This window comes from Balaenoptera physalus, assembly GCF_965194825.1.
Source record: "Balaenoptera physalus genome assembly, chromosome: 9".
In the NCBI taxonomy this organism is placed as follows: domain Eukaryota; kingdom Metazoa; phylum Chordata; class Mammalia; order Artiodactyla; family Balaenopteridae; genus Balaenoptera; species Balaenoptera physalus.
This window is the reverse complement of record NC_138888.1, coordinates 31,794,747-31,812,920: the sequence shown is the minus strand read 5'-3', so window position 1 is coordinate 31,812,920 and position 18,174 is coordinate 31,794,747. Positions and strand designations below refer to the sequence as shown.

Sequence of the window (18,174 nt, the reverse complement as noted above, 5' to 3'; positions counted from 1 at the left end):
AAGAGAAGACACATGGATCTGCGCAGATCTCAGCAACCGCAGCATATGATTTTCTTTCTTTCCTTGGCAGAGAACTTTCATCTTTTCACTTCAGGGAAGCACTTTACGGCTTCTCTTTGGCATATCTGAATTGCCAGTGTCACTACTCTGGCACATTGAGGCCATTATTAAGTAAAATCAGGGTCACTTGAACATAAGCACTGCAATATCGTGAGGCGTGAAGTGACAAACCTGTGTTCTTTTTTTTAACAGTTAGTATTATTTATCATAACGTATGTGTGATATACAGTCTACATAAAGAAGAATATTTAGTACAGAATAAATGCCCAATTAAGAAATGTTAGCTACCATTATCATTGTCATGAAATAGTCTCCAAAAGCATTACTTTTACTGGTTGTATAATATTCTATTGCATTGTAATTTTACTATTCCCCTCTTGTTAGATTTTTTTTAAATTGAGCTCTAATTAATTTATAACATTATATTTGTTTCTGGTGTTCAACATAATGATTTGATATTTGTATATACTGCAAAATGATCACCACAATAAGTCTAGTTAACATCCATCAGCACATATAGTTACAACATTTTTTTTCTTGTGATGAGAATGTTTAAGATTTACTCTTTTAACAGCCTTCAAATATGCAAGGCAGTATTATTAAGTATGGGCACCATGCTGTACATTACATCCCCAGGACTTATTTTTTTAATAAGTGGCAGTTTGCACCTTTTGACTTCCTTCACCCACCTTGCCACTCCCACTAGATCCTGTGTTCGTAATCACTGTGCTGGTCTGTTACAGTGTAAATGAACAACGGGACTCCTAACCGGTTTCCAGGAGCACCCCCTCTACCTTCCTGCCTAAGCTGAAGCCCAGCTCCAGTCTGAGATCATAGCTTCCTCGCTGCACCAAATGCCTCGCACCACGGGACCCAGAAATGTCACCCACTTTCTCTTAGTTCTTTCTTGCTTTGTCCCTGTTTTGCCCTCACACAAAAACCTGTTTTTATTGGTGGCTCATGGTGTCAGGTTTTGTTACCCTCTACCTCTCCTTTCTGCTGTGGTCTGAATATTTCCTCTTGGGCATTGAGGGCTTTTTCCCTCTCTTGCTGCAGCACTGTGAGCACCTCCATCCAACCATCCTGGCTCACAGTGAGCTGTGGGGTCAGTCAGAGCTGATTGCCGGCCTGCTCCCTGACCCACAATGCAGCCTGTGACCAGCTGAGTGACTTTAAGCAGTCTATCTAATTCCTTACTTAATTTCCTTATTTGTAAAAGGAACATAATAGAAACTATTCTCAAAACAAAATGAGATAATATACATGAAGTGCTTTGGTATAGTGTTTGGCACATGTACAGTGTTAAATAGATGGTAGCTATTATCATTAGTAATAATAATAATAGTAATAATAATAATAATTACCCCCCCCGACTACTACCATTACAACTGTTACTTTTCTTGAAATCCCTTGACTTCTTTGACAGTAGCCTCCTATACTCTGCTCCAGCAGTTTGTAAGCATAGTGAAATCTGACAGAATGACTCTGAGACCTTAAGTTGGCTATAGCTGTCTATCACAACTTTCCAGACTCCTTGCTATGGCCCACGGTATCCTTGTGTTCTGGTCTCCTGCTGAGGTCTCCTGTCTTACCCTGCTTGTCTCTTCTCCCTCAGTATGCTCCAGTTACACTGCTTCTTTTCAGGTATGGGAAGGAATTGAATAAATACAAAAAATAAAAAGTTAAAACTAGATAAAATTGTATTACTTAGGATTACAAAAGTATTGTCTTATTATTCATTTTGATGTTCTTTTATACAGCAAAGTCTCCTTGTGTTTAAAATATACATTAAGGAATTGTTCTTCAGACAATTTGCTTCTTTAAATATGAGGTGAATTATATTATTTAGGGAGCATTCTTAGATGACTTTTGAAGGATATCTGATGTATTTGCTATGTGCTTTTCTATTTAGTGCTTGAAAGAATGTCTTTGGTACTAGGAGGAATTGAACAATTTCTTAAAATATTCATAAGCTTCTATTCCAGAACATGAGTTAACATAGATGAAAAATGACATGCGGTTTTCACACTAGCAAGAATTTTTCTGATCTCAAGAATGATATTTCTATAACCATTACCCAGTATTCTGGCTAAGCAATAGATTATACTTATAGAGTATATTAGGAATATAGAGTCAGTCCTAAGAAATACTTTCCCAAATTAAGGTGACATTTGTTCCCCATATTTCTATGTACCCAGAGAATATACTCTGCTGGAAAAACACAGTAATAAAAATGAAATGTGCTTTGTGACAAATATTATTTAAACTGGTATTGTGGATAGATATCCATCATCAAAGAGTTCAGGCCCAGTGAATAATGAGAACTGTTGGATCAAAATTTGATGTAACTGAAGCCAGTAAATCAGAAAATGTTGTTTCTTTAGAATCAATTTATAATAATATTGATATAGCAAATAAAATAATATGTAAAAACAAATGTAGAGAGTAATGAACAATACAAATGCCTACTATTTTGATTTCTGTTAACAAAGCTCCTTTCCTTATATCTCTTGTATTTTCTGATAATTGTAAACATTGTCTTTCTCCTTCTTGGGCTAAAATCTGTCCCATGAGACTATAAACTCCATAAAAGCAGGGACATGTTTGCTGTCTTCAGGACATATTGTGCCTGACACATAGGAGAACTGCTCAGTAAATAACTTAACAAATGAATTTCACCTTTGACACTTTCTAGCCATTTCTATTTTGAGGGTTGGTGTGAACACGTTGCTAAGTTGCCATCCGAAGCTCTTCTATGTGATAATTCTTCAAATACTTGAACACTTAGAAAGTATGCCCTAGTCTCTTTAGTCAAATTTTAGGAATTTAGTAAGTTAGTCCATTATGGTATATGTTAAACCATCAGACATTGCCAATATTTGACTGTTTTTGAGCAATAAAAATGACAGTTTTATAATATTCAGCTCAATGTTTTGATATTAGGTCTGTTTAAAACAGTTGAGACTATGCCAAAATAAAGAAGTTTAAAGCTGGGTCATGACAGGGTAGTTGAGAAAAGATATACCTGTTTGTGATTATATGAACTAAAAGGTGATAAGTTAATTGTAACAGTATAGGCAGACTTCGTTTTATTGCTCTTCGCTTTATTGTGTTTGACAGATACTGCTTTTTTTTTTTTTTAATAAATTTATTTGTTTATTTGTTTATGGCTGTGTTGGGTCTTCGTTTCTGTGCAAGGGCTTTCCCTAGCCATGGCAAGCGGGGGCCACTCTTCATCGCGGTGCGCGGGCCTCTCACTGTCGCGGGCTCTCTTGCTGCGGAGCACAGGCTCCAGACGCGCAGGCTCAGTAATTGTGGCTCACGGGCCCAGTTGCTCCGCGGCATGTGGGATCTTCCCAGACCAGGGCTCGAACCCGTGTTCCCTGCATCGGCAGGCAGGCTCTCAACCACTGCGCCACCAGGGAAGCCCAATCTGCTTTTTTTTAAAAAACAAATTGAAGGTAACCCTACATAGAGCACGTCTATCAGTGACATTTTTCTAACGACATTTGCTCACTTAGTGTCTCTGTGTCACATTTTGGTAATTCTTGCAATATTTCAAACTTTTCCATGATTATTATATTTGTTACGGTGATCTGTGGTCAGTGATCTTTGGGGCGCCATGAACCGCGCACATATAAGACAGCCAACTTAATAAATGTATGTCTTCTGACTGCTCCACTGACTGTCCGTTTCCCCATCTCTCGCCCACTCTTTGGGCCTCTCTGTTCCTTGAGACACAATGATACTGAAATTAGGCCAGTTAATAACCCTACAGTGGCCTCTAAGCGTTCAAGTGAAAGGAAGAGTTCATCAATGCGGCAAACTTCACTGGTGTCTTATTTTAAGAAACTGCCGCAGCCATCCCAGCCCTCAGCACCCACCACCCTGATCTGTCATCCGCCATTGACATTGAGGCAAGACTGCCTACCAGCAAAAAATTAGTATTCACTGAAGACTCAGATGATGGTTAGAATTTTTTAGCAATAAAGTACATTGTTTTTTAGGTGTAGTGCTATTGCACATTGAATAGACTACAGTATAGTGTAAATATAACTTTTTTATGTTCCCCCCCAAAATTGTGTGACTTGCTTTATTGTGATATTCTGCTTTATTGTGGTGGTCTGGAACTGAACCCTCAGAATCTCTGAGGCATGACCGTAATTGTTACGAATTCACAGTCTTCTTTAAACATGCATATGCTGGATTGTTGTCTTTTTGTTTAGGTTGCCTAGTATCTAAACTCTTCCCCACTATCTCTCATGTCAGATATGTGCTTTCACAGATTTTTCTTTTTGGTGTTACATGATCTTGCTTTGGCCCAGACTTTGAGTCAGAAACTAGCAACCTGAGCTAAAAAGGACTGTGCAGAATCCATCGTGGGGATAGGTTGTGTCATCAGTGTCTAAGGCAGGTGACAGAGTTCTTGCCCTTTGTGTGTGTGCATGGCTTCAGTAATGCCGGCTGGGAGAGGTGGTGGCACCCCTGGACCTGTTATCCACTGTAATGTTGGACATCTTGGCCTCCTAGCCTTCCAGCCTGCAACTCTAGTCCTCTCAGTGTTATTATATAAATTCCTTTCCTGCTTAACTCAGCCAAAGTTGTCATCTGTTGCTTACAACTAAGAACTAGTGTTTTCTTGGTATTTTAATGGTCTATTGCTTAACCTTTTTTATTACCGTAGAAGAGAGAGGAAAAATCATATGGTGGCAGTGACTCACAGTGAAGGGTTTTAGGACATGCCCCAAATTTACAAACCGATCAAAACATCACATTTAGCACATACTAGCACTTGGTAGATATTACAGAAGTAAAATAACAAAGGAAGATTTTTGAAAATGTAATGGGATAATATTTTGAGATACCGAGTTTTAATCTGTGTGTTTCTTGTATCCCTTCTTTAATGCCTAGCCCCCTCCAAGCAGTGGCACCTCAGTGCTCAGAAGAGAGAGAATACAGCAGAAAAAATAGAGAAAGGGCTTTGGGGTTTCAACAACAAAGGATAATGGTGTTTTTCCTGCCCTGATGCTAGAGAAGATTCCCTAGTTTGGGTGAAGGAGAGAGTCAGAGGCTAAGCTGGAGTGTGAATTCTTCCCCCTCCATCGTCCCATGAACGAAGCAACAGAAACACCCTAAGTCTGAGAGCATAAGTGACCTGTGCTCTGTTTCTGAGACATGTCCATAGAGGTAGCAAAGCCAGAGTGGCAGTGGAGGTGAAGAGAGGATGGTGTTGTGTGATGGATAGCTGTATAGTATTCTCACCAGTTCCACCTTTGCACTGGGGAACTCTGCTTTTTCTGTGTGCTCAAGACTAGTGGAAGGGTGGTAAGGGGCCTCAGCTCCATTGAGTTTATGAGTTTGTGAGCAATAGAATGAAATCCTGTGTACCTGCGAGGGCACAGAAATTACAGAGAGTCATTGTATAGGGGAACAAGGGAGGATACAACTTCAAAAGCCAAGTCTGGTACATGTCTCAGGAGATGCCAGATGGTGACCCAAGACCCCAGTGCTCCCCTCCCCCCATCTTAAACACTGTGACACTCCATTTAGCTGTCTTTCCTTCAACTAATACATTTCCAGGGAAAGAGAGGAGCACTTTCGGTCTTCTGAGACTCAATTGCTCCCACCAGGAAGACATGTATATTTCAGTTGAAATATAGATGAGTAAAGAAAGTTACTATCATACATAAATTTCCCTTGCTTAAAACCCTCAGAATTTCCCACCATACTTAGAATACAATCCAAAGGTTTTGCCATGCCTCGTAAGGCCCCTGCCCACTCCTCTAAACCCCTTTCCTACCTCTTCCCCGATCCCCCGCTCATCCTGTTCCAGTTGACCTACCCTTTTTACTGCTTTTGGACCTACTAAGCACTTTTCACCATGGAAGCTGTTCCTTCTGCCATGAGCACCCTAGCTGCAGATACACACGTGATTCTCTTCTAGACCTCATCCAGGTGGCTTCTCAAATGTCTCATCTTCGGAGCAGGATTCCCAGACCTTCTCTGAAATAACAACCGCTTTTCTTCCACATCACTTTGTATACCCCTGCTGCTTTATTTTTCTTTGTATCACTTGTGGATACCCGGCATTGTGTATTTATTTGTTTGTGGCACCCAATATATTTGGATGCTCCCTGAGGGCTGGGGATTTATTTTGTCCATTGTATCCCCGGCACCCACAACAGTACCTGGTGTATCTTTTATTTTTAAGGACACATTTCCTTGAAACATTAGATAATCTTTCAGTAGGCCCATGGTTTTAGTTGTTAGAAAAATTAGGACATATTTAACATTGATGAGAATTAGCTGAACTTAAAAGGGACAGTTTCTCACTGAATATTTATTTATTTATTTATTTATTTTTATATCTTTATTGGAGTATAATTGCTTCACAATGTTGTGTTAGTTTCTGTTGTACAACAAAGTGAATCAGCTATAAGTATACATTTATACATATATCCCCACATTGCCTCCCTCTTGAGCCTCCCTCCCATCCTCCCTATCCCACCCCTCTAGGTGGTCACAAAGCACCGAGCCGATCTCCCTGTGCTATGCAGCAGCTTCCCACTAGCTATCGATTTTACATTTGGTAGTGTATATATGTCCATGTCACTCTCTCACTTTGTCCCAGCTTACCCTTCCCCGTTTGTGTTCTCAAGTCCCTTCTCCACGTCTGTGTCTTTATTCCTGCCCTGCCACTAGGTTCATCAGTGCCGTGTTTTTTTTTTTTTAATTTTATTTATTTATTTATGGCTGTGTTGGGTCTTCGTTTCTGTGCGAGGGCTTTCTCCAGTTGCGGCAAGTGGGGGCCACTCTTCATCGCGGTGCGTGGGCCTCTCACTATCGCGGCGTCTCTTGCGGAGCACAGGCTCCAGACGCGCAGGCTCAGCAATTGTGGCTCACGGGCCAGGTTGCTCCGAGGCATGTGGGATCTTCCCAGACCAGGGCTCGAACCCGTGTCCCCTGCATCGGCAGGCAGATTCTCAACCACTGCGCCACCAGGGAAGCCCCAGTGCCGTTTTTTTAGATTCCATATATGTGCGTTAGCATACGGTATTTGTTTTTCTCTTTCTGACTTACTTCACTCTGTATGACAGACTCTAGGTCCATCCACCTCAGTACAGATAACTCAGTTTCATTCCTTTTTATGGCCGAATAATATTCCATTGTATATATGTGCCACCTCTTCTTTATCCATTCATCTTTCGATGGACATTTAGGTTCCTTCCATGTCCTGGCAATTGTAAATAGTGCTGCAGTGAACATTGTGGTACATGTCTCTTTTTGAATTATGGTTTTCTCAGGGTATATGCCCAGTAGTGGGATTGCTGGGTCATATGGTAGTTCTATTTTTAGTTTTTTAAGGCACCTCCACACTGTTCTCCATAGTGGCTGTATCAATTTACATTCCCACCAACAGTGCAGGAGGGTTCCCTTTTCTCCACACCCTCTCCAGCATTTATTGTTTGTAGATTTTTTGATGATGGCCATTCTGACCAGTGTGAGGTGATACCTCATGGTAGTTTTGATTTGTATTTCTCTAATGATTTGTCACTGAATATTTAGATTGAATGTGGGGACTGCCCTGGTGGTCCAGCTGTTAGAACTCCACGCTCCCAATGCAGGGGGCCCGGGTTCGATCCCACATGCTGCAACTAAGAGTCTGCATGCTGCAACTAAAAGATACCGCATGCTGCAACTAAAGATCCTGAATGCCGCAACTAAGACCCAGCACAGCCAAATAAATAAATAAATAAAATTTAAAAATAGATTGAATATAGTCTTATTTGAGATTCATAGGTATATTCTGTGTACTATATTTTACCAGTTTCTAGGTTTTTTTTTGGACATTATTGGTGGGATTATTGCTGCTGAAGGGACCCTATATAAGTTTTTTGATCATTGCTTTTCAAACTTTCTTTTTGGTAAGTATTGGAATCCTTTAAAAAAATGAAATGGTACTCAGAAGCTCAATGTGTAAAACAGGGGAACTTCTCTGACTGAAACCGATGTGTGTGGGCATGGTGGAACGTGGCAGAATCCCCTGCCTTCCCCTTCCTCATTGAGTTGTTGAGGCAGCTTTGGTGCCCTTCCTTACTCCCAGGCTTCAAGCTGGGGTTTCAGCCAGCTTGAAGATGACAAGGGTAGAAGTTAGGGCACGTGGATCACAATTCCTTCTTAACTGCTAACAAGGAATGTGACCTTGAACATCTTATGTTTCAGTTTTCTTATCTTTAAAATTGACTTATGTATTAGCCCTGATTTTAAGATAAAAAGACCAAACGAAAAGTTGTTTACCAAAGGTCTTTGAAAGGGATGGATTTTTCACATGTGTGGCAAAGGAATCTCTCCTATTTGTGCATTCTACTATGATGCTTGTGCACTCATAGCAATGTTATATTGCTAATGTATTGTCAGTTTGTTATTGTGCTTCTTATTTTTAAATCTTTTATTCAAAAGTAATACATGCTCATTGTAATCATTCAAACAATATAAATATGTATAAAGAAAACATTACTATTCTCTTCTGCCTCTATTCAATCTCAACCTCCATTCTAAGTTATTCTATACTAGTTTTCTGTACTAATAAAAACATAAATATTTAGCATTTATTTTCTTTCTTTCTCTCTCTTTTAAACCATGAAATCATGTTATGGATATGGTAACCATGCAACTTGCCTGTTTTTGCTTAATAGATGTCATGGATGTCTTTTCAGGTCAATATATGTAGCTCTAATTCATTCTTTTCATTATGATAGTTCTTAGTATGGCCCTATGGTAATTTAACAACCATTTCTTTATTGATGAAGGTTATTTCCAGTTTGTGATAATTCAAACAATGCTAAGTATCTTCTGTATAGAATATTATGTATTGGTACTTTTATTTATTTTTGTGTATTTTCCTAATATTGGAATTGCTGGTTCAAAATGCTTGTGCAGCTTCAATTTCAATAGTTAACTGCCCAGATTATTTTCCATTGTGGTTGTGGTATAGCTCTCATTTCCTAACAGCCATTAGTTCTTCAAGTATCTTCTCTATCTCTTTCACTCTTGCCTCTTTTTCAGGGACTCCACTTACACATATATTTGGCAACCTAAGTTGCCTCACAGCTTAGTGATGTTCTGTTCCTTTTTTTTTTTTTTTCTTATTTCTTTTTCTTCTCTGTTTTATTTTGGGTGGTTTTTATTGTTATGTCTTCAAGTTCACTAATTTTTTGTTCTGCAGTGTCTAATCTGTTCTTAATTCTGTCCAATTTATTTTTCTCAGACCTTGCAGTTTTAATCTCTATAAATTTAATTTGGGTCTTTTTTTTTATAGTTTGCATGTCTGAACTTAACTTTCTGAACAGAAAGAATATAGTTATAGTAACTACTTTGAAGCCCTTATCTGCTAATTCTAACATCTGTGTTAGTTCTGGGTCACTTTTTTTTTTTTTTAATTAATTAATTAATTAATTTTTGGCTGTGTTGGGTCTTCGTTTCTGTGCGAGGGCTCTCTCTAGTTGCGGCGAGCGGGGGCCACTCTTCATCGCGGTGCATGGACCTCTCACTATCGCGGCGTCTCTTGTTGCGGAGCACAGGCTCCAGACGTGCAGGCCCAGTAGTTGTGGCTCACGGGCCTAGTCGCTCCGTGGCATGTGGGATCTTCCCAGACCAGGGCTCGAACCCATGTCCCCCGCATCGGCAGGCAGACTCCCAACCACTGTGCCACCAGGGAAGCCCAGTTCTGGGTCACTTTTGATGAATTAAGTTATCTTCTCATTGTGGCTCATATTTTCCTGTTTGTTTATATGCCTGGTCATTTTTGATTAGATATCAGGCATTATAAATTTTACCTTGTTGGGTGTTGGATAATTTGTTTTACTATAATTATTCTTGGGCTTGGTTCTGGGACATAATTAAATTACTTGGAAACAGGTTTTTCCTTTGGCGTCTTGCTTCTAAGATTTGTTAGGTGGGACTAGAGCAGTACCAGGCCAGAGCTAATTTTTCCTCTCCACTGAGGCAAGACCCTTAGATTACTCTGCCCAGTGTCCCATGAATCTTGAGGTTTTCCAATCTGGCTGATGGGAACAGACAGAATTCCTAACCCTAGGTGACAGCTGGGCATGTTCTCCCTAATCCTTTGGAGTGTGTTTTCCAGCCTCTGGTAGTTTGCTCACACACACGTGCTGGTCAGTGGCTTAGCTGAATCCACTAGGGGGACCCTTTGCAGATCTCTGCAGTTTTCTCTCTGCAGGACTCACTTCTCTGGCACTCTGTCCCATGAGCTCCAGATGCCTTGGTCTTTCTACTCTCTGCTCTTTTTTCTGAAACTAGTGTGATGACTGGGCTCCGTCTGGGTTTCTCTTCCTTGAGCAGAGACCTAGACACCCAGGGATGTAAGCTGGACAATTGAAGGGCTTACCTTGTCTGTTTCTCATCTCTGAGGGATCACCGACCTTCATTGCCTGGTGTACAGTGTCTCGCAAACCATTGTTTCGTATACTTTGTCCTTTTTTTTGGTTGTTTTAGATGGGAGGGTAAATCCAATTCCTGTTATTCTATCTTGGTTAGAAGCAGAAGTTTTAGATATGAGGGTTTACAGATAAGCTAGTCCTTTTTTTATACATATGGACACCACTGGGATATTGTGTGAAATCTGCATCACATCAGCCAAGAGTTATTTTATTTATTAAATGTTTCCTTCTCAAATTGTGGCTTTTGTGTGCTTTACCGAAAGTTTGACATCACTGCAGATTTAACTGTCGTAATGTGTTTGTTATCATACATATTGTGTTTTTTCCTCTCTCAAAAAAAATCTCAAACCGGTTTGTAATCTTCCTTATAAGATCATTTGTTATCTTTTGAAATGCCATTTTTATGATTAAAGACTGCCATGTGTTATAATAGCATTTTTTTTAAATTTTAATTTTATTGGAGAATAGTTGATTTACAATGTTGTGTTACTTTCAGGTGTACAGCAAAGGGATTCAGTTATACATATACATATATTCACTCTTTTTTAGATTCTTGTCTCATATGGTTATCATACGGTAGCATTTTTGTGCTTCTTTTTATTTTCTTCAGATGCTGCAAAAAGGACATTTCAAGAAAAAGGTATCTTGGCAGGAGAAAGCAGAACTTTTAAGCCTCATTTGACCTTCATGAAATTGTCCAAAGCACCATGGCTCCGGAAGAAGGTCAGTGGACATTTTTCCTATAAGCCCTGTTTTGCCAGCCACACCAGCCCTGAGCATGGTTGGGGCATGAGGGGCATTTGTAGTGCTTTTCGGCACCCCTGCCACTATTGCTCCTGGAATTCCAAGTCAGTCTGGTTCCGATTCCCAAGGATGCTGAGTTGGCTCAAGAGCCTCCATGGAGGCCATGGCAGCTGTCCCCTCCTTTGCCACCGTGGCAATTAGCCTCACACTCTGACCATCACTTACTGTTGCTTCCTCTGTTGCCACATCTGCTTCATCCCTTGAAAAGCCTTGGGGGCGGTGCCAGAGTTGTATTTCGCTGCGTTCTTTGCTTCTGGTTGTTTGCAGCCTGCTGCGCTCAAAGCTTTCTCCACTGGCCTGCATACACTGGTGCTGCTTCCTGAAGCTGTGTTCTTCAAGGTGGGACAAGCTCAGCCCCCCCGCCCCCCCGCCCCCCCCCCCCCCCCCCCCCCGCCTTTACATAGCTCTTTCATGGTTTCCAAAAAGCCACCTTGCTCTTTCAGCAGTTGTCTCCATTGAGGGTGTGGAACCAAGTGTTCCAGGGACTGGGTAAGAGGGTAACAGAAGGGCTCCCCACTCCCCAGCTCAGTACTTAAAAGTACTTCTCCCTGAGAATGCTCAGCAGTACCACAGCCAGGGGACATGTCTTTTGACTTCCCCTATCTCAGGGTGACTTTCTGCCTTCCTAGGCCACTGCCTCCTCTCTCAGAGGTTGGAGTGACTTTGGACTTTTCTCTGGAGTCACCAGCAGTTCGCTTGGAATCCTAAGGGCACCCTTCCTTTTTTTTCCCATTTCAGCCTAGGGAGGTTCTCATGCAAATTAAGACATCTGCTGACCTGCCCTGATGTACCAGAGTTTTGGAGATGGGCATGCAGATTAGTATTCGTTCCTGCTCTCCATGACCCTTTGCTGCAGTTAAGACTGATTTGCAGCTCTATAAATGAAGGTCATGTTTATTAGTAAGTAGATCTTTTTTCTAAATTCAACAGTTTGTATTTAATGTCTCTGTGCTCAGAAAGTCTTTTTGGTCCTGTAAAAACATGTGTTTGGGTGGTCGACCATCCTGTGGTTGAGTTTTCTACAAACTATTGTAAAAAATGCCCCCTCCCAATATCTTGCATGTTTTTTTTTATAGCTATGCTCAAATTAAATAATAACTATATTAGGTACCATTCCAGAATATTTAGGTAAAATCGCTTGTGTAAATCATAGATTTTGGAATTAGGAATGATAACAACTGGCAAAACCTGTAGACTGACCGTTTACTTTTTTTTACTCATTATCTTTCTTGTTTTGCTTTCAAATGGATTGTCCTCTTCCCAGTGGTATCAAACTTAATCACAGAGTGACAAATCAGTGGTGAAGGTAATACCCACATTTCAAAATGTTTCTGTCTTTATAATATTAACTTTGAAATGAGAGCACCCAAGGACGTTTATCAAAGGGACGTTTAAATTAACTCCAGAATTTGTATTTCAACATTTCAGACTGCATGCATTTTAAATGATTTCTTGGCAGTTGATTTCACAGAATCTGCTCCTTTACTTTATAGAAAAGGGATCTGAGACTTAGAAGTTAAGTGACTGAAATGAGATCACATTGTCCTCAGTTGCAGAGCCCCGTCCAGAATCCCTCTTACCTCATTCTCAGTCTCATCTTCTTCCCTCCCACTTGCCAAGTCCTGTCCATCCAGTTTCATTTCTCTATGTGGGGAGCTCCTTGGTCCGAATCCTACTAATTCAACAAGTGTTTATCAAGTGCCTACTATGCGTCAGACACTGAGTGCTGGGCATAGAGTGATGATCAAAATAGAAACAGTCCCTGCTTGAAGACTGTATGAAATCTAAATCAGGTTGCGTTTTGTTTTGATTAGAATGTTAATCTTTGGAAAATAAACTAAGATCTTACTGTCTTTCAGAAAGCCAAATAAGAATATTTGCCTTTAATTTGTGGAATCACTCTATTTACTAGTTCCTATTTACTGTTATGATGGTTAGTGTTTCTGAATGCTTAAGAAAATATGTCTTAAACTTTGGGATTCATGAGTCCCCTGGTGTACTCGTTGAAGCTGCAGATTTCCGTTCTCTAAGTTCAGATCTGGAATTGGACCTAAGACCTTGGCTTTCATTCAGTAAGTGTGACAGGGGTTCTGATCCAGATGGTCTGAAGAGTAGTATACTTTGAGATGTACAGGCTTAAATAAATAGCCAGTATTTTCTTTTTTTTGTTTTTCATCTTTTTTGGAGTATAATTGCTTTACAGTGTTGTGTTAGTTTCTGCTGTACAGCAAAGTGAATCAGCTATATGTATACATATATCCCTATATCCCCTCCCTCTTGAGCCTCCCTCCCACCCTCTCTATCCCACCCCTCTAGGTTGTCACAAAGCGTCGAGCTGATCTCCCTGTGCTATGCAGAGCCAGTATTTTCTTTATGCAGCAAATCAGTGGGTCCACTGTAAAAGTTAAAACCAATATGAAAAGGTGGCATACACATCAGTAGATTTTTATTATGCTTTGTGGTTTGGAATGCAGATTATTTTAAAATATGTGACTCTTTAGTTTCTTAACTTTTTTTTACATTTCCAGCTGTCTGTTTTCCTCTTAGCACTAATTCTCTTCTGGGGTTTCATTCTGGGTCCACTCATTTCCAAGGGTGAGACAGACCATTGATAAAGTCAATAGTGGAATGTATTACCAGCATTCAGTTTACTTAAGATTGATAATGAAATAAAAAGGGAGAGAGAGAGAGAGGGGTGTGGAATACTTTTTTTCACTCATATTAAGAAGTTTGTCTCATTTCAAGTACTTGTTATTTTAAAAGTTATTTTAATAACAGAAGTGCTAGATGAATATATGCTCACTGTAAAAAAATCCAAATATTGATACATACAAACCTACAGGGTGAAAGATACATTTTTCTCCCTCATCACCAATCTCCCACTCCCTTCCTCCCAATATAATTTCTCTCTCTTAGGTACCACTACTAGTATATCCTCCTGACCTTTTCCTATACACTACCAACATATATCGAAACTCTCCTTCAAATTTCTTGATATGGAACTTCCTCTGCTACAGCATGGTATTCTGGTTCCCAAGCTAGAGAACTAAGTTCTCTAACTGAGATTCTGGGAAACATAAGAGTTTTTTGGATAATTATATATTTTTCTAACACCAGGAGGCATTTAGTCAATGTGTTAATTTTACATCTTCTTAGTTTCATAAAATTCTAGTGGAATATATCACGTAAGAGAGTATTAACAGTAGTTTATTTATTTTTTTGGCTGTGCCGTGCGGCTTACGGGATCTTAGTTCCCTGACCAGGGATTCAACCCACGCCCTCAGCTGTGAAAGCATGGAGTCCTAACCACTGGACCACCAGGGAATTCCCTTGAAAGTAGTTTTGTGTATCGTAAAGCTATTTTGATTATCACTGTGTTTTCAAAGTTGTAGTTTTTTAAATCAAATGAATGAAGCCTCAGAGAATCTTATTAAATTGCTTTGTCTCTGAAAGAATAGCTAAAATTTATTTATTTGTATAACTTCTTTAGAGTATATTTGTTTCACATGGTTAGACTACTACTTGTTTAGGTCAGTGCTTTTTTACAGTGCATTCTTTTGGATTTATTTTTCACATTGAGTGACGTTGTATTTCTGTGATTTGAACATTGCAGAAACTGGTTGGTTCGAAGTGTGTGCTAACACTTGGTGGCAGAAGAAGACCAGTTTCAAATCAAACATGCATCTTAATGCAGATCCAGATTCGTCAAGAAATAAATGCAGTCTTTTCATGGATAGATCAGTTGTTTTTAAGCAAGAATTATTTTCTGGGCTTCTTAGATATCTTTCCTGAGTTATGACTCTTTCAAATTACTAATGTAGCACTTAAAATAAACGCTATAGGTTATTAAATTGGTTCTGGTGTTGGTTGCACAAGTCTGTGAATATACTAAAAGCCATTGAATTGTGTACTTTAAATGGGAGAATTGTATGATATATTATCTCAATAAAGTGGTTTATAAAAAAAAAAAGGTATACAGATATACAGCTCACCCTGATTCATGGGACAACAAAGGTCTCTCAAAGGGTCAAGATACAACAGATGGAATATGGTTGACAACAGATCATTTACAACCTCTGCTTCTTGCACCACTTTTCCCCATGCCTGTGCACAAACTTTTTTTTTTCTGGCGTTGATGGAGATAGGTATGTATTAGCAGAAGTGGATGAGACATCTTGGGGCTAATGTTTACAATGGATCCATAAACCTGCTGTTAGAACACCAAAACAGAGTTTAGTGACTTGACTTACCTTATGGCACATGTAGGATCCACCTTTCTTCACCCGGTCTTTCCCAGAAGGGGGGCCTTTCTGTGGATGAAGAGAAGAGAACTCGTTAGTCCAGAAAGCACAGCTGTCCCTCCCACAGTCAGACGGTCTATTTTAATCCAACCAGCTCTCACATGGTTGCCTCAAGTCTCCACATGCATTTCTGCCCCTGGGTCTTGCACCTGCACCCATGCACCTTCCTGAATGCCCACCTTTCCAAATCCTACAACTTCTGAGGTCCAGCTCAAGTTCCGACTCTTTGGTGAACTCTTTGTGACTACCTTAAGCAATCCAAACCCCGACAGTGTTTCCTACCTAGATGACTAATAAGCTGCTTCGCAGCACCTCTTACATCACCTTCTCACAGTGATGGGCAAATTTATCCTGCATTATAACTGGCCAGTTCAACTAGACTGGCAAGCCTCTTTGAATTATGTTTTTAAAATCCTACTGTGCAACACCTAATAAACCCTTTTTTGACTGAAAAAAAAAAAAAAGTATAGGTTATTAATCGGCACTTCCTTATAGAAGCTTTTCACAGAGTCAGACAGTGAGAGAACTTTAGAATGAAAGAAATGATCCTTGAAATTGTTCGCTCCCATTGTCACTTAGACTGGTTTGTTTTGAGTGCAGAATTCGATATGCACATAGCAAGGGCAGAGGGGTGATTATTGGACCATATGATGATGAGGTTGGGAGAATTAGGGATGAAGATATGTGGCAGGCATCAGTGGGAGTGGAAATGGGTAGTGGAAAAGAAGAGTGTGTGGATGAAAATTCTGTTCTGATGGTACAACTAAAAGGAAAACCCAGTCCCTGAATTATTTGGTGATTGGATATACAGGACCAAGATTGTAATTAAAAATTGGCCAAATTCCAACTTTCTTCTACATCCTTCCCCAGCTAGGACTCTCTGCTGTCATCTTTCCTTACCTACAACCAATTATTATTTATTAATTTATCTCTCAGGTCGCACGTTTTCTCGGGATTTTGGTAACTGGCCTGGTGTAATTTGGCTGCCACGCCTGTTCCTGGGTCTGCATGGTAATGGGCCTTTATAAACCATTTGAAAACTCAGGAGTACTGACTATTCCTTCTCAAAGGAGTCTCTGTAATACATTGGAAGGAGCTTGAGTTTTCTTGTTTTATCTCTGTTGGTTAGCCCTGGACAAAACCTCATTACCTTTCTTTTTTTTTTCATAAATTTATTTATTTATTTATTTATTTTTTGGCTGTGTTGGGTCTTCCTTTCTGTGCGAGGGCTTTCTCCAGTTGCGGCAAGCGGGGGCCACTCTTCATTGCGGTGCGCGGGCCTCTCACTGTCGCGGCCTCTCTTGTTGCGGAGCACAGGCTCCAGACGCGCAGGCTCAGTAGTAGTGGCTCACGGGCCCAGTTGCTCTGCGGCATGTGGGATCTTCCCAGACCAGGGCTCGAACCTGCGTCACCTGTATTGGCAGGCAGATTCTCAACCACTGCGCCACCAGGGAAGCCCTCATTACCTTTCTGGACCTCTGTGCTCATAGTGAAAGCAGGCGCTTGGTCTTAATGACTCTTGACTCCTGGGCTCTTCTGACATGCCTTATGAGGCAAGCATTATGACCAAATAGGCTAATTTGGCTTGACATGGAGAATTTTTTTTAGACTGTAGATTAGCTTTCTTGTATGCATGGAAGGAAAATGACAAACAGGGGAAAGGTCTTCAAGTACTGGTAGGAGTATGGTGGCAATCTTGCTACCTCTCCTCCTGGAAAACCTACAGAACAGTAAAGACAATTGGGAACATATCACAGACTATACTTTTAGTGAAACTGGGAGACAGAGAAATCTGTAAATGCCAAATCATGTGCAGGTGTGGCCAGGAAGCATCTGGGCCAGCAGGACTTGCGTGAGAAGCTACTTCCGAGTGGGAAAGGCTGTGCAGGGCGGAGCAGGCCTATTGGTGAGAGAGCTCAGAAGTCATCCGCAGATTTTCACTCCCAGTGGGTGGGTGTTCCACTGTAAGGAGGCACGGAAAATGTCAAAAGGGGACCAGAGGGGCTGAGTCTCGGCAGGTACCACCTTCAGAAAGGGAGGGGAGTGGCTTCAGGGAGGGTATTAGAGAGGCTGAGCAGGTCACTTTCACAGGGACCCTTATTGTGAAGAAGAGCCCATCACTGTAGCAGAAGAGGCCCTGCCAGACTGCACTGCCACTGTCTTCTCTCCTTCCCTGAAAGAAGGCACTCTAGGTGCCCTTAGTATCAGCGAGCCTTTATTATTCCAGACAAAAGCTGGCCTTAGAAATATCCTTGGTACAAGATAAAGCAGATTGTTTCAGTAACCTGTTCCCAAATCTCCCAATGCCAAATGACTTAATCACAATTTTTAGTTGTTTTTGAGTCTCTTTTCATACTATCAGGTGCACTTAGATTTAAGGCTATAGTATGGAATTCTCTTTGGATTTTTCTTAGTTAAAAATCACACATTTTGTTTTAATGTGTTTTTGTTTTAAACTAAAAATTCAGTGAAATCTGCTGTGAGATGGAATTGTAATTTCTTCTGAGATTCTAGGTGCTATTAGTCAACTGTGTCATCTGTTGTGTGTC

General features: G+C 40.5%; 1 protein-coding gene across 7 annotated transcripts in view; it reads left to right on the top strand.

Annotated features, from left to right (window-relative positions):
• Positions 1-18,174, top strand: part of AKAP7 (A-kinase anchoring protein 7) — a gene marked incomplete at its 5' end in the record, with an annotated part of 141,452 nt that overhangs the window by 51,402 nt on the left and 71,876 nt on the right. For all 7 annotated transcript variants that reach the window (XM_082474825.1, XM_082474830.1, XM_082474831.1 and 4 more), the window contains one exon: positions 11,131-11,243. In XM_082474825.1, coding sequence (XP_082330951.1) covers positions 11,131-11,243 — 113 coding nt within the window. The remainder of the gene's footprint in view (positions 1-11,130; positions 11,244-18,174) is intronic.